The sequence below is a fragment of the Chiloscyllium punctatum genome, chromosome 2 (genome assembly GCF_047496795.1).
Source record: "Chiloscyllium punctatum isolate Juve2018m chromosome 2, sChiPun1.3, whole genome shotgun sequence".
Taxonomy (NCBI): domain Eukaryota; kingdom Metazoa; phylum Chordata; class Chondrichthyes; order Orectolobiformes; family Hemiscylliidae; genus Chiloscyllium; species Chiloscyllium punctatum.
Genome location: NC_092740.1, coordinates 6397267 through 6414181, shown reverse-complemented (window position 1 = coordinate 6414181; position 16915 = coordinate 6397267). Strand labels below are relative to the sequence as shown.

At 45.0% G+C, this 16915-nt stretch overlaps 1 protein-coding gene across 2 annotated transcripts in view; it reads right to left on the bottom strand.

Moving 5' to 3' along the window:
• The window catches only part of LOC140494106 (FYN-binding protein 1-like), a 190366-nt gene extending 188791 nt beyond the window's left edge, over nucleotides 1-1575 (bottom strand). For both annotated transcript variants that reach the window (XM_072593080.1, XM_072593103.1), the window contains exon 1: nucleotides 1440-1575. In XM_072593080.1, coding sequence (XP_072449181.1) covers nucleotides 1440-1493 — 54 coding nt within the window. In that variant the 5' untranslated portion in view covers nucleotides 1494-1575. The remainder of the gene's footprint in view (nucleotides 1-1439) is intronic.
• Between the last annotated feature and the right edge of the window lie 15340 nt (nucleotides 1576-16915).

Here is a 16915-nt window from a genome sequence, read left to right as displayed (position 1 = left end):
TCTTCCTTCCCACCTATCCACTCCACCCTCCCCTCTGACCTATCACCTTTACCCCCACCTCCATCCACTTATTGCACTCTTAGCTTCCTTCTCTATAGCCCCACCCCTTCCCATTTATCTCTCCACCTCAAGGCTCCCAGACTCATTCCTGATGAAGGGCTTTTGCCCAAAACATCAATTTTCCTGTTCCTTGGACACTGCCTGACCTGCTGTGCTTTTCCAGCAACTTACTCTCAACTCTGATCTCCAGCATCTGCAGACCTCACTGACTCGTTTTGAGGGCTGAAGGGCCTGTTTTGTGCTGTATTGTTCTATATTCTATGTTCTAACACACTCACAGATTAACGCACTCAGAGACTAAAACTCTCACAGACTAACACACTCACCGATTAACACTCACAGAATATCACACTGACAGACTGACTCACAGACTAATGAACTCACAGACTAACACACGAACAGACAAACACACTCTCAGACTAACACACTCACTGTGTAACGCACTCACAGTCTAACACTCTCACAGATGGACAAACACACTCATAGACTAACACACTCACACTCTAACACACTCAGATATATTAACGCACCCACAGACTAACACTCTCACAGGTGGACTAACACACTCACAGACAACCACACATACAAATTAACACACTCACAGTCTAACACACTCACAGTCTAACACACTCATAGACTAACACACTCACAGACTAACACACTCTCAAACTAACACACTCATAGACTAACACATGCATAGACTAACACACTCACAGACAACCACACATACAAATTAACACAATCACAGTCTAACACACTCAGTCTAACACACTCATAGACTAACACACTCACAGACTAACACACTCTCAAACTAACACACTCATAGACTAACACACTCATAGACTAACACACTCACAGACAACCACACATACAAATTAACACACTCACAGTCTAACACACTCACAGTCTAACACACTCATAGACTAACACACTCACAGACTAACACACTCTCAAACTAACACACTCATAGACTAACACACTCACAGGTGGACTACCACACACACAACCTAACACATACACAGACTAACACACTCACAGATTAACGCACTCAGAGATGAACATTTACAGACTAATGCACTCACAGGCTAACACACTCTCAATCTAGCACATGCACAGCCTAAGACACTTACAGACTAACACAGTCATAGACAAACGCACTCACAGACTGACACACTCACAGACAAACACACTCACAGGTGGACTAAGACACTCACAGGCTAACACATTCAGACTAACACACTCACAGAATAACACACTCACAGACTAACACATTCATAGACTGACACACTCAAAAATATACTTAAACTCCCCCCCACCCCATGTCAACACACCAATAAATAAGCGCTCACACACACGTAGTGAAACCCATGAGGACTCACCATATTGTGCTTTTGCTCCTGTTGCCCCTGGTTGCTCTGCTCCAGTACATCCATACAGTTCAGTCTGTTCTCTACATCATTTACTTCCTGCTTGAATGCTGAAGTGTCGTTCTATAATAGCACTACAGGAAGCTCGATCACCACATTCAACGTTTGCATTCAGTGCCAGGAGCAAGGATGGTTAGAGAGTTTAATGGGGAGGGCTACGGTGAAACTGAAGCCAAAGCAGTGGGAGGAGCTTGTCTTGGAACATTGCGATTAGTCAGCACTTAGGGAAGATACATCATCCACACAGATACACTAATATACATAGAGACAATCCCTCACACTCGCACATAAACATGTAGAGACAGACAAACATACACACAGACACATACAGACTTGCACTGAGAGATGCACAGGCAGACTCTCTCACACACACACACACAACCCAGGCTCCACACACAAATATAGACCCCACTCCTCCACACACAGACCCACCCTTACACATAGATATGGCCCTGACACACATACATAGACTTCCCCTCCCACACTTATAGACACTGCCACCCCTACACACAAATTGACCTCCCAAAACATACAGACCCACCCACTCAGGCTGGCAGGTTAACGTTCTGGGATTTAGATGTTTCAGCTGAGATCAATAAGAATGTAAAAGGAGTGGGGGGGGGGGGGTTGTGTTACTGATCAGGGGGAATATCACAGCTGTACTGAGGGAGGACACCTTCAAGGGACTATCCAGCAAAACCTTAAAGGGAGAGCTCAGGAATAGGAAGGGGGCAGTCACTTTGATGGGATGATTCTCCAAGCCTCCCAACAGCCAGTGGGAGGTAGAGGATCAGGAAAGTGGGCAGATGATGGGAAAATGAACAACGATGGGTTGTTGTAGGGGATGATTGTAACTTCCCCTGTATTGACGGGCACTCGCTTAGTAGCAGGGGCTTGAATGGGGAGGACGTTTGTTAGGAGTGTTCTGAGTGATTTCTTGAAGCAATATGTAAATAGTCCAACTCGGGAAGGGGACCTGACTAGACCTGGTATTGGAGAATGAGCCTAGTCAGGTGATCGAAGATTCAGTGGATGGGCATTTTGGGAACAGTGATCATAATTCCTTAAGTTTTAAGTTACTTATACATAAGGACAAGAGTTGTCATAGAATCCTTATAGGGTGGAAGCAGGGTATTCAGCCCATTGAGTCTACACCAATCTTCTGAAGAGCATTCCATCCAGACTAACACCCCTACCTTATTCCTGTAACTCTGCATATCCTATGGCGAATCCACCTAGCATGTACTTCTTGAAACCCTACAGGCAATTTCCCATAGCCCATCCACCTAATCTACACATCTTTGGACTGTGGGAGGAAACTGGAGCACCCGGAGGAAACCCACACAGACACGGGGAGAATGTGCAAACTCCACACAGACAGTTGCCCGAGGCTGGAAGTGAACTCAGGTCTCTGGTGCTGTGGGTCAGCAGTGCTAACCACTGAGTCACCGTACTACCCCAGTCTAGAGGCGAAAGTATTAATATGGGGGAAGACTAACTTCCACCTTGTCAGGTAGCAAATGGAGAATGTAGATTGGAGGCAGTTGGTTGAAAGTAAATCCAAAACTGACATGTGGGAATCTTTTAAAGGTCATTTGATGAGAGTCGAGGTCGAACATGTTCCTATGCAAGTTACAGATGGCAAGATTCAGGAACCTTAGATGACAAGAGAAATTGAGAGCTTAGTCAACAACGAAAAGGAGGCATACGTAAGGTTTAGGAAAGTGAAGACAGACAAAATCCATTGAAGAGTACGAAGATAACAAAAAAGAACTCAAACAACGAATTAGGAGAGCTCAAAGGAGGCATGAAATGTCTTTGGTAAACAGGATTAAGGAGAATCCCAAGGTGTTTTATACATATATAATGAACACAAATAGTAACCAGGGAAAGAGTAGGTCAAGGACAAAGGAGGGAATTTATGCGTGGAACTCTTAATTAATACTTTGCATTGGTGTTCACAAAGGAAAAGACATAGTGAGTGGTGAGTCGAGGGATGGGTATGTTGATATTCTGGGGCATGTCAAAAAGGAGGAGATTTTGGATGTTTTGAGAAGCATTAAAGGTAGGTAAGTGCCCAGGACCTGATGGGATCTATCCCAGAATGCTGAGGGAGGCAGGTGAGGAAATTGCTGGGGCCTTGTATGAAATCTTCATATCCTCTTCAGTGACAGGATAGGACCCAGAGGCCTGGGGAAAAGCCAACATTGTTCCTTTGTTTAAGAAGGGCAGGAGGGATAATTCAGGGAAGTACAGGCCAGTGAGCTTTACATCAGTGGGAGGGAAATAATTAGCGAAAATGCTTTTACTTACATTTTGAAAAATATGGGCTTATTAATGATAGACAATATGACCTTGTGCGGGGAAGATTGTGTCTCACAAACTTGATTGAGTTTTTTGAGGAAGTGACAAAGTTGATTGATGTAGGGAGGGAAGAGATGTCTAGATGGACTTTAGTGAGGTCTTTGACAAGGTCTCTCATGGCAGACTGATACAGAAGTTGAAGTCAAATGGGATCCACAGTGACCTGGTAAGGTAGATAAATCACTGGCTTAGTCATAGAAGGCAGAGTAGCGTGGAAGGAGGATTTTCAGATTGGAGAATTGTGATCAGCGATGCTCTGCAGGGACCCCTCTTATTTGTAATTTGGAGAAGTTTAGAGGTGGTCTAATTAGTGAGGTTGTGGATGATACACAGATTGGGGGAGCTGTGGACAGTGAGGAGGATTGCCAGAGGGTACAGCAGGATATAATTAGGCAGGAACTTGGGCGGAGAAATGGCAGATGGAGTTTAAACTAGACAAATGGGTGGTGACTTGTTTTGGAAGGTCTAATGCAGGAGGGAAGTACACAGCAAGTGGCAGAGCCCTGAAAAGTATTAACATGCAGAGGGTCTGGGCATGTCACAGTTCCCTAAAAGTGGCAACGCACGTGGGTAAGGGTGGTCAAGATGCCCAAGGTGTCCTATAGCATGCTTGCCTTCATTGGTCAGGACTTCACCCGATGAAGGGGCAGTGCTCCGAAGACTTGTGATTTCAAACAAATCTGTTGGACTGTAATCTGGTGTCATGTGACTTCTGACATTGTCCACCCCACACTGATACCTCCACACCATCGGTCAGGCATAGAGTATAAAGATTGGCAAGTCATGTTGCAGCTGTAAAAAAACTTTACTTGGAGCAAGAGCAGCCAGTAAGGACTGCAGATTCTGCAGGGCCAGAGTCAATAGATGTGGAGCTGGAAGAGTACAGCAGGTCAGACAGCATCCAAGGAGCAGGAGAGTCAATATTCCTGACAAAGGGTTTTGGTCTGAAACACTGACATTCCTGCTCCTGGGATGCTGTCTGACCTGCTGTACTCTTCCAGCTTCACACCTATTAACTTTAATTTGGCCACATTTGCAATATGGTGTGCAGTTCTGGTCACCACACTGCCCAGAAGGATGCAGAGGCTTTGGAGAGGGTACAGTAACAGTTTACCAAGATGTTCTGAGGAAGGGTCACCAGACCTGAAACATTAACTCTGATTTCTCTGCACAGATGCTGCCCGCCCTGCTGTGCTTTTCCAGCAACATCTGTTTTTGTTACCAGGATGTTGCCTGGTTGTTTGGAGGGAGTTAGTTGTGGGGAGAGATTGGACAAACTCGGTTTGTTTTAGAACATAGGACATAAGAACATCAGAACTCGGAGCAGGAGTGAGCCATCTGGCCCCTCAATCCTACTCTGCCATTCAATAAGACCATGGTTAATCTTTTCACAGCCTCAGTGCCACATACCTGCCTGCTCACCACGTCCCTTCATTCTATTATTGTTGAAAAAAAAATCTACCTTAGCTTTAAAACCGATTACTGATATAACATCAACCACTTCACTGGGCAGGGAATTCCACAGATTCACAATCTCCTGGGTGAAGAAGTTCCTTCTCAATTCAGTCCTAAATCGGCTTCTCCTAATTTTGAGGCCATGTCATCTTATCCTAGTTTCATACACCAGTGGAAATATCCTCTCTATGTCTATCTTATCTATCCCCTTCATAACTCTATATGTTTCTATAAGATTCCCCCTCATTCTTCTAAATCCCAATGAATATAATCCCAGTTTACTCAGTCTCTCCTCATAAGCCAACCCTCTCAGCTCCCGGAATCAACCTGGTGAACCTCCTCTGCACCCCCTCTGATGCCAGTACATCCTTCCTCAAGTAAGGAGACCAAAACTGCACACAGTACTCCAGTCCTCCAGCACCCTGTACACCTACAACACAACCTCCCTGCTTTTAAACTCAGCCCTTTTAGCAATGAAGGACAAAGTTCCATTTGCCTTTCTGATAGCCTGTTGTACTTGCAGACCAACCTTCTGTGATTCATGCACAAGGGCACCCAGGTCTCTCTGCACATCAGCGTGCTGCAACTGTTTACCATTCAAGTAATAATCCTTGTTACTGTTACTCCTATCAAAATGGAACATCGAAGACCGAAGGGCAGCCTGGGAGAGGTTTACACTACTAGCGGCACAGATAGAATGGCTCATCAGAGTCTTTCTCCCAGGGCAGAATTGTCAATTCCTGGGGGACACAGGTTTAAGGGAAAAGGGGGTAAGTTTAAAGGTGATGTGAGAGCCAGGTGTTTTCCTCAGAGGGTGGTAAGTGCCTTGAATGCGCTGCCAGAGGAGGTGGGTGAGAGGGACACAATTGCCATGTTTAAGAGATATCTTGACAAATCCATGAATAGGCAGGGAATAGATGGATCGGACAGCATGGGGGCAAAAGGTGTTTAGTTTAGATTAGAGACCCTACAGCATGGAAACAGGCCCTTCGGCCCAACAAGTCCACGCTGACCTCCGAAGAGTAACCCACCCAGACCCATTTCCCTTTGACTAACGTACCCTACACTATGGACAATTCAGCATAACCAATTCACTTGACCTGCACATCTTTGGATTGTGGGAGGAAACCAGAGCACCCGGAGGAAATCCACACAGACAAGTTGCCCGAGGTTGGACTCGAACCCAGGCCCCTGGTGCTGTGAGGCATAGTGCTAACCACTGAGCCACCGAGCTGGCTCTAAGAAAGGTTTAGAAAGGTATCGTGTGTCAGCTTGGTGGGCCGAAGGGCCTGTTCCTGTGCTGTACTGTTCTTTGTTCACATACACAAAGACCTCCCCACACAGAGCAAACCACCACTCCTGCTTCAACCCCCCCACCACACCCCACTCACTCTCTCACACACTCACGGCCACAACACACACAGACTCTCACACAGAGACACAACACACACACACACACACACACACACACACACACACACACACACACACATTCACACACACACACACACACACACACACATTCACACACACACACACACACACACACACACGGTTAAATTCTTCTCTGTCTCATTGGTTAACTTTCCAATAAGCACCATTGTCTCTATTCTTTTGAGACATGCTGCTAACACAGTATTGGTCCCAGCGTACTGGGAGTTGGAAGCTTTCAGTCCTACACTATTTCTCTGGCCACATAATAATCTGGATACTTGGATTCGCACAAGGGTATGACAATGGAATTAACCCTGACTCAACTGGGACTGAGAGGGGGAATGGGAAATGGGGGGGGTTTGGGCAGGAAGGGAGACTGGAGGTGTTGAGAAGGGTGAGTGAGGGAGACTGGGAAGAGAGGAGATAGTTGGATTGAGAAATTGGTGTTGAGGAGAGAGGGAGACAGCCTGAGAGATGGGGGCAAGAGAGTGACTGGGGAATGTGTAAGTGTGTGCATGAGTTTTGGGAAGGTGCGCTGTTGCTCAAGCCCAACTACTCCTGGGGTCATCGTCATCATAACAGTTTGAAAGATTTAATCACAAAATCTGAAGTCCCCGATATACCTGTCTGTTAGAAGCAGGTTAACAGAAATCACTAACCAGGTAAACAACCATTAACATATAACTCTACTATTTGAGATTCTACTTAGCATCCAATTAACCACTCTGAAAGACAGACAAAAAAAACTGGTATTATTGGTGAAGGAAAAAAATTGGGGAAACACAGTTCCATAGTGCCACACGCTTTGCTGTGGTGTCCCTTATATTTGTTCACTGAAGGTATTTTGTGTCAGTCTTCGCAGTGGAGGACACAAAGAACAGAGTTTCATAGTAATAGATGCAGGAGAAGGCCTTTTGGCCTGTCGAGTTTGCTCTGACATACATTAGGATTATGGCTGATCCATCCATCGTCTCCCTGCATTATCCCCATAACCCTTGATTCTCCTGCCATGCAAAATCCCATCCAATTGTGTCTTGAATCTAATTTATGAAGCTGCCTCTACTACTTGCTTGGGCAGAGAATTCCACAGATTCACTACTCTCTGGGAAAAGCATTTTCTCCTTGTTTCTGTCCTAAATCTCCTCCCCCTAATCTTGAGGCCATTTCCCCATGTCCTCGTCTCAGCCACTAGCTTACCTATCCCTTTCATAATTTTATATGTTTCTGTAAGATCCCCACACATTGCATTTCTGTAAGATCGCAGTGGTGCTGGAAAAGCACAGCAGGTCAGGCAGCATCCGAAGAGCAGGAAAATTGACGTTTTGGGCAAAAGCCCTTCATCAGCGCTTCATATGTGAGCACATTCCTGATGAAGAGCTTGTGCTCGAAACGCCGACTCTCCCGCTCCTGTCTGACCTGCTGTGCTTTTCCAGCACCATTCTAATCTTGACTCTAATCTTCTGCAGTAACCACTTCTGCCTTTTCCAGCACCACACTTTTTGATCTCCAGCATCTGCAGTTCCCACTTTCTCCCACGTTACTTACTTAGTTTCACAGTCAGTAATTAAAGGCAACAACTTGGGGGAAAGAATAACTGGCTGCGTCCAGATTTGAGTTACTTGCTGCACAGAGATAGAGACAGACGCTCCTTCTTCTTCCAACCTGGAGACCTTCTGTCACTTTATTGCTCACATGCAGTCAACAGATCAACTGCCCGGCAATCAGTCAGGAAGTTGTCTTCAGGCTTATGACTGTTGGCATCCACAGTTGGTGAGAATTTCCCAAATCAATCAGCAATCTGTTGCTGGGCGAATCTCACTCTGCAAACCAGTGCTGTGGCTCCTTCACTCTCCTCCCCCACTGTTGGCCAAGCAGCAATGTAAACATAACTCACAATGGGTCGCAGTGACTTGTTTTTAAAAGTCCAGCAACTCCTTCCACAAGCCTTTGTTTGGAAACAGAGTCCTTTTCCCATTTCAGTCAGCACTTTGAGAATAAAGAAAGAAGAACATGCAGTCTTTATAAGGGAGTGAGAAAGAGAGAGTCTGGGGATTGGGGTAGGGAGAGAGAGGCTGTGGGATGGAAGACTTGAGAGTGGGAAGGATGTAATTTTGGGAAATTACATGCCAACATTACAGTATGGTTGTAACTGGGGACTTTAACTTGGATGTAGACTGAGTCTGTGGTAGCAATAAGGTGAGGGAAGAGCAAATGTTCCTGGATTATGTCCAGGAAAATTTTCCTCAGCAGTTGGTGTCCAGTGCAAATGATGGACCTGGGTAGATCCAAGTGCCATTTGGGGACTATTCAGGAAACTGTGCCCATTGTGCGATAAGGTGCAAGAAGATGGTGCAAATGGACAATAGACAATCCAGAATGAGGGTGATCCACTGAGGGAGAGCTGACTTCAATGGGGCAAGAACAGAGTGACGCATATTCCCTTGAAAAAGAGAGAGGGCAAATAAATCCAGAGCTTCCTGAAGGCGAAAAAGAAATGGAAATTATGATAAAGAAGGAAGAGTGTGCTTAACAAGTGTCAGAGAGAAACTATAATGGAGAATGAAGAGGAATAAAACAGATTCAGAGGGAGTGAAAAAACATGCTAGAGAAGCAAAGAAAAAACTGGCAGCCATTTAAAGGAGACTTTAAAGGCTTAGATCGGCAAATAACTCGTTAAAGGTGTCTTAGGGCCAATTAGAGAGCAAAACAGAGATTTGGAAGGGTAAAGCTGACTGCAGTGTTACAAGAATACTTTACATCTGTTTTTACCAAAGAGAGTAATGTCCTCCAGTCTATGGTGATAGAGGAGGATACTCAGTCACTGCAACGGTAATAAAGAGGCAGTGTTGAACAGACTATCGATAATGTAGGTTGACAAAATGGCAGAACGAGATGAGATGCTTCCAAAGATATTGAAAGTGGAGATGGTAGAGGACTGGAAAATTGCAAATATTAAACCCTTAATCAAAAAAAAAAGGTGGTGAGGATAAACCCAGGAATCACAAAGCAATCTGTTTAACTTCAGTGAAGGAAATATTCCAGAAACAATGATTTGGGGTAGAGTTAGAAACAACTGTGCTAAGCTTAAATCAGGGTAATCACAATGGAATAAGGCAGGACGGGCTGGAGTGGGCTGTGAAAACAGTTCGGTGGCAAAGATGGTTGAAGAAAGTAGTTCATCACTCATAACAAATCCATATCCCAGCGAGGAAGGAGGATTCTATGAAGGGTGGCACGGTGGCACAGTGGTTAACACTGCTGCCTCACAGCGGGTTCAATTCCTGCCTCGGGCTACTGTCTGTGTGGTGTTTGCACATTCTCCCCGTGTCTGCGTGGGTTTCCTCCGGGTGCTCCGGTTTCCTCCCACAGTCCAAAAATGTGCAGGTTAGGTGAATTGGCCATGCTAAATTGCCCGTAGTGTTAGGTGAAGGGGTAAAATGTAGGGGAGTGGGTCTGGGTGGGTTGCTCTTCGGAGGGTCAGTGTGGACTGGTTGGGCCGGAGGGCTTGATCCAAATTGTAAGTAATCTAATCTAATCAATCATAGTAAACCATAAAAGTTAAGGATAGCATCAGATTGAAAGAAAATTTCATACAATTTGGCAAAGACTTGAAGTAAAACAGAGGATGGAAAAGTTTTAAAAAGTTCAACAAAAGATGACCAAAAAAGGAATAATATAGGGGGAGAAGATAAACTTTGAGCATAAACTTCAAGTAATGTCAAGATGGACATCAAGAGCTTTTTTAAATATCTAAAAAGGAAGAGAGAAGGCAAAGTGAGCACAGATCCCTTGGAGACTGAGGCTGGGGAAATAATAATGCGAATGGGGGAATGGCAGAGGGGCTGACTAAATATTTTACATCAATCTTCACACTGGAAGACACTAATAGCATCCCAAAATTATTAAATAATCAAGGAGCAAAAGGAGGAGTGGTGATAAGAACAATAATTAGTCATAGACTCATAGAGATGTGCAGCATGGAAACAGACCCTTCGGTCCAACCCGTCCATGCCGGCCAGATATCCCAACCCAATCTAGCCCCACCTGCCAGCACCCCGCCCATATCCCTCTGAATCCTTCCTATTCATACACCCATCCAAATGCCTTTAAAAGTTGCAATTGTACCGGCCTCCACCACATCCTCTGGCAGCTCATTCCATACACGTACCACCCTCTGTGTGAAAAAGTTGCCCCTTAGGTCTCTTTTATATCTTTCCCCTCTCACCCTAAACCTATCCCCTCTAGTTCTGGACTCCCCGACTCCAGGGAAAAGACTTTGTCTATTTATCCTATCCATGCCCCTCATAATTTTGTAAACCTCTATAAGGTCACCCCTCAGCCTCCGATGCTCCAGGGAAAACAGCCCCAGCCTGTTCAGCCTCTCCCTATAGCTCAAATCCTCCAACCCTGACAACATCCTTGTAAATCTTTTCTGAACACTTTCAAGTTTCACAACATCTTTCCAGTATGAAGGAGGCCAGAATTGCATGCAATATTCCAACAGTGGCCTAACCAATGTCCTGTACAGCTGCAACATGACCTCCCAACTCCTGTACTCAATACTCTGATCAATAAAGGAAAGCATACCAAATGCCTTCTTCACTATCCGATCTACCTGCAACTCCACTTTCAAGGAGCTATAAACCTGCACTCCAAGGTCTCTTTGTTCAGCAACACTCCCCAGGACCTTACCATTAAATGTATAAGTCCTGCTAAGATTCTGCATTTATCTGGATGAAACCCCATCTGCTACTTCTCAGCCCATTGGCCCATCTGGTCCAGATCCTGTTGTAATCTGAGGTAACCATCTTCGCTGTCCACTACACCTCCAATTTTGGTGTAATCTGCAAACTTACTAACTGTATCTCTTATGCTCACATCCAAATCATTTATATAAATGATAAAAGGTAGTGGACCCAGCACCGATCCTTGTGACACACCACTGGTCACAGGCCTCCAGTCTGACAAGCAACCCTCCACAACCACCCTCTGTCTTCTACCTTTGACCCAGTTCTGTATCCAATGGCTAGTTCTCCCTGTATTCTGTGAGATCTAACCTTGCTAATCAGTCTCCCATGGGGAACCTTGTTGAACGCCTTACTGAAGTCCATATAGATCACGCCTACCATTCTGCCCCCATCAATCCTCTTTGTCACTTCTTCAAAAAACTCAATCAAGTTTGTGAGACATGATTTCCCACACACAAAACCATGTTGACTATCCCAGTCAGCCTCTGCCTTTCCAAATACATGTACATCCTGTCCCTCAGGATTCCCTCCAACAACTTGCCCACCACTGACGTTAGACTCGCTGGTCTATAGTTCCCAGGTTTGTCTTTACCGCCCTTCTTAAACAGTGGCACCATTTTAACCCACCTCCAGTCTTCCGGCACCTCACCTGTGACTATCGATGATACAAATATTTCAGCAAGAGGCCCAGCAATCACTTCTCTAGCTTCCCACAGAGTTCTCGGGTACACCTGATCAGGTCCTGGGGATTTATCCACCTTTAACCATTTCAAGACATCCAGCACTTCCCCCTCTGTAATCTGGACATTTTGCAAGATTTCACCATCTATTTCCCTACAGTCTATATCTTCCATATCCTTTTCCACAGTAAATACTGATGCAAAATACTCATTTAGTATCTCCCCTACTTTCTGCGGCTCCACACAAAGGCCGCCTTGCTGATCTTTGAGGGGCCCTATTCTCTCCCTAGTTACCCTTTTGTCCTTAATGTGTTTGTAAAAACTCTTTGGATTCTCCTTAATTATACTTGCCAAAGTTATCTCATGTCCCCTTTTTGCCCTCCTGATTTTCCTCTCAAGTATACTCCTACTTCCTTTATACTCTTCTAAGGATTCACTCGATCTATCCTATCTATACCTGACATATGCTTCCTTCTTTTTCTTAACCAAACCATCAATTTCTTGAGTCATCCAGCATTCCCTATACCTACCAGCCTTCCCTTTCACCCTGACAGGAATATACGTTCCCTGGACTCTCGTTATCTCATTTCTGAAGGCTTCCCATTTTCCAGCCGTCCCTTTACCTGCGAACATCTGCCTCCAATCAGCTTTCGAAAGTTCTTGCTAATACCATTAAAATTGGCCTTTCTCCAATTTAGAACTTCAACTTTTAGATCTGGTCTATCCTTTTCCATCACTATTTTAAAACTAATAGAATTATGGTTGCTGGCCCCAAAGTGCTCCCCCACTGACACCTCAGTCACCTGCCCTGCCTTTTTTCCCAAGAGTAGGTCAGGTTTTGCACCTTCTCTAGTAGGTACATCCACATACTGAATCAGAAAATTGTCTTGTACACACTTAACAAATTCCTCTCCATCTAAACCCTTAACACTATGGTAATCCCAGTCGATGTTTGGAAAGTTAAAATCCCCTACAATAACCACCCTATTATTCTTACAGATAGCTGAGATCTCCTTACAAGTTTATTTCTCAATTTCCCTCTGACTATTGGGGGGTCTATAATACAATCCCAATAAGGTGATCATCCCTTTCTTATTTCTCAGTTCCACCCAAATAATTTCCCTGGATGTATTTCCAGGAATATCATCCCTCAGCACAGCTGTAATGCTATCCCTTATCAAAAGCACCACTCCCCCTCCTCTCTTTCTGTCCTTCCTGTAGCATTTGTATCCTGGAACATTAACCTGCCAGTCCTACTCATCCCTGTGCCATGTTTATGTAATTGCTATGATATCCCAGTCCCATGTTCCTAACCATGCCCTGAGTTCATCTGCCTTCCCTGTTGGGCACCTTGCATTGAAATAAATGCAGTTTAATTTATTAGATTAGATTACTTTCAGTGTGGAAACAGGCCCTTCGGCCCAACAAGTCCACACCGACCCACCACCCACCCAGACCCATTCCCCTACATCTAATACTACGGGCAATTTAGCATGGCCAATTCACCTAACCTGCACATTTTTGGATTGTGGGAGGAAACCAGAGTACCCGAAGGAAACCCACGCAGACACGGGGAGAATGTGCAAACTCCACAGACAGTCACCTGAGGCAGGAATTGAACCCGTGTCTCTGGCGCTGTGAGGCAGCAGTGCTAACCACTGTGCCACCGTGCTGCCCACTTTTTTCTTCAACACTATGGGCACATTAGCATGACCTTATTAGTCCTACCTTGTCCCTGCCTGCCCTGACTGTTTGACTGACTTCTGTTCTCAACTGTACTAGTCTCAGATTGATCTCTTCCCTCACTATCTCCCTGGGTCCCACCCCCTCACCTTACTAGTTTAAATCCTCCCGAGCAGCTCTAGCAAATTTTCCTGCCAGTATATTAGTCCCCTTCTAATTCAGGTGCAAACCGTCCTTCTTGTACAGGTCACTTCTACCCCAAAAGAGATTCCAATGATCCAAAAATTGTTTGGGAAACTAATGGGGCTAAAGACTGCTGTGTCCCTTGGACCTGATTTGACGTATCCTTGGATATTAACCGTGTCCTATAATATCCATCCTTGGTTATTAACGGTGTCCTGTAATATCCATCCTTGGATACTAATGGTATCCTATAATATTCATCCTTGGATATTAACAGTATCCTGTAATATCCATTCTTGGACACTAACGGTATCCTATAATATCCATCCTTGGATACTAACGGTATCCTATAATATCCATCCCTGGATATTAACGGTGTCCTGTAATAGCCATCCTTTGATATTATAAGTAGCTACAGAGATAATGAATGCACTGACAGGAATCTTCCAGGAATCCTTAGAGTCTGGAAAAGTGCCAGAGGTATGGAAAACTGACAATGTGGCACTTTCATTTACAAAGGGAAGGAGATAAAAACAACACAGGTAACTATAGACCAGTTAACAAGACATCTGTTATTGGGAAAAGGACTTTGGGGTGTTAGTTACCGGTAAAATGGTAGAGGAAGGGCATCGCGGTAACACTGAGATGTGACTCTGACCGTGCAGGGGGTAGTGAGTGGGCGGCAGAGGGGTTTTGACCCGGGGCAAAGATAGCACCTGAGGACCAGTGACTTTGAAGTTGGTTGGGTCCGGTGTAGACGGTGGTGGTGGCAGATGGATGGCAGTGCAAGCATCATTGATGGTGATGAGCTAGCTCAGGACTGAGAGACTCTCTTCAAACTATATCTTCCTTTTTTATCCCTTGTTCTTAAATTGCTCAAAATGATGCCTTTTCAAGGCAACAAATGAATGCTTTTCACTGTATTGTTACTGTAAAATACACTTGGCAATAAAATCAAAATCAAAATCAATTTAGCAGTGTGGGTTCAGATCCCATCACTGCCTGAGGTTACCATGAAGGACCTTTGCTTCTCAACTTGTTCCCTCCCATGAAGTGTCATGACCCTTTGAGGAGTGACCAGCCCTCTGAGATGGTGATAACAAGTCAGGATTCTCAGGAGATGTGACAGGGGGAGATGTGGGAAGGTTGTTCCCCCTTGTGAGGGAGAGACTAGGACCAGAGGGAATCATCTCAGAATAAGGGCTCACCCATTGAAGACAGGGATGAGGAGGAATGTCTTCCCTCGGAGGGGAGTGAATCTGTGGGAGTCTTTCCCCCTGAGGGCTGTCAGGGCTGGGTCATTCAAGGCTGAGACAGAGAGAGTTTTAATCAGGAAGGGGATTGAGGGTTATGGGGGAAAGGCAGGAAAGTGGGGTTGAGGATGATCAAATCAGACACGATCCCATTGAGTGACAGACCAGACTTGATGGACTCCTGCTCTTATATTTTATGATTTTACATGCAAAAGGAAAGATTGATTTAATGAGTTCAGCACAGGTTTGTGAAGCAGAAATCATATTTAACTGACGTGCTGTAGTTTGTTTGAATAGGAAACAAAAACAATTTCTGGAAAGTGTTGACGTGGTGTATATGAACTTCCAGAAGGCACTCGATAAAGTGCCACAAAACAGACATGTGTCAAAACTTATAGGTCACGGAATAAAAGGGAGATTAGATATGGAATTGGCAAAGTGACAGGAAACAGAGAGTAATGGTCATTGGATTTTATTCAGCCCAGAGGTGGGTTTGTCATGGAGTTCCTCAGGGGGTGGTATTGAGATCCTCACTTTCTCTGTTACATATTAATGATCTGGGGCGGAGGGGACAATTTCAAAGTTTGTGAATGACCTGAACCTTGATAAGTGTGAGGTGGGCTTTGAAAGGATCTAAACAAGCTGGTGAGAGGCGGGTGGCAGATGAAGTTCAATGTAGAGAAATATAAAGTGACGCATTTTGGTCAGAAGAACATTGGGACACAATATAAAAAAGGGGGGCCAGGAGCAGAGGCGGCTGGGAGTGTATGTAGCAGGGCACATGGAGAGAGCAGTCAATAAAACACACAGTGTCCTCAGCTTTATTAGTAGGGGCATAGAGTACAAGAGCAAGGAGGTGATGGTGAACTTGAATGAGACACTTGTCAAAGCTCATTGCTTAATCCAGAAGTATAGTTCCGGACACTACATGTTCCAAGAATGGTTTTGAGGAATGGGATACTTGAGTTTCGATTAGATACCCTGCAGTCTGGCACAACAAGTCCATATTGGCCCTCCAAAGAGTAACCCGCCTAGACCCATTTCCTTGCACTTACCCATGACTAATGCGCCCAACACAAGGGCAACTTAGCAGAGCCAATTCACCTGACCTGCACTGACTGTGAGAGGAAACCAGATAACCTGGAGAAAACCCACCCAGACACAGGGAGAACGTGCAAACTCCACATAGATGGTCGCCTGAGGCAGGAACCAAACCCAGGACCTTGGCACTGTGTGGCAGCAGTGCTAACCATAGAGCCACTGCACCACTTATAGGTTGTTAGTCCTCAGCTGGAATATTGTACACAGTTCTTGGTGAGACATTATTGGAGGGATGTGAATGGGGGAGAGTGTGCAGACAAGATTTACAAGAATGGTTCCAGGAATGAGTTATGAAAATAGTTTGGAGAGGATGGGAGTGTTCTTGGAGAGAAGGAAACTAAGAGGAGATCGGATAGAAGTTCTAAAAATCATGAAGGGGCAAGATATCATAGATAAGGAGAACCTGCTCCTGCTCATAAAAGGATCAAGAACTAGAGGGCACAGATTTAATGCGGTTTTCAAAAGAAGCAAATAGAGTCATAGAGATGTGCGGCATGGAAACAGACCCTTCGGTCCAACCCGTCCAT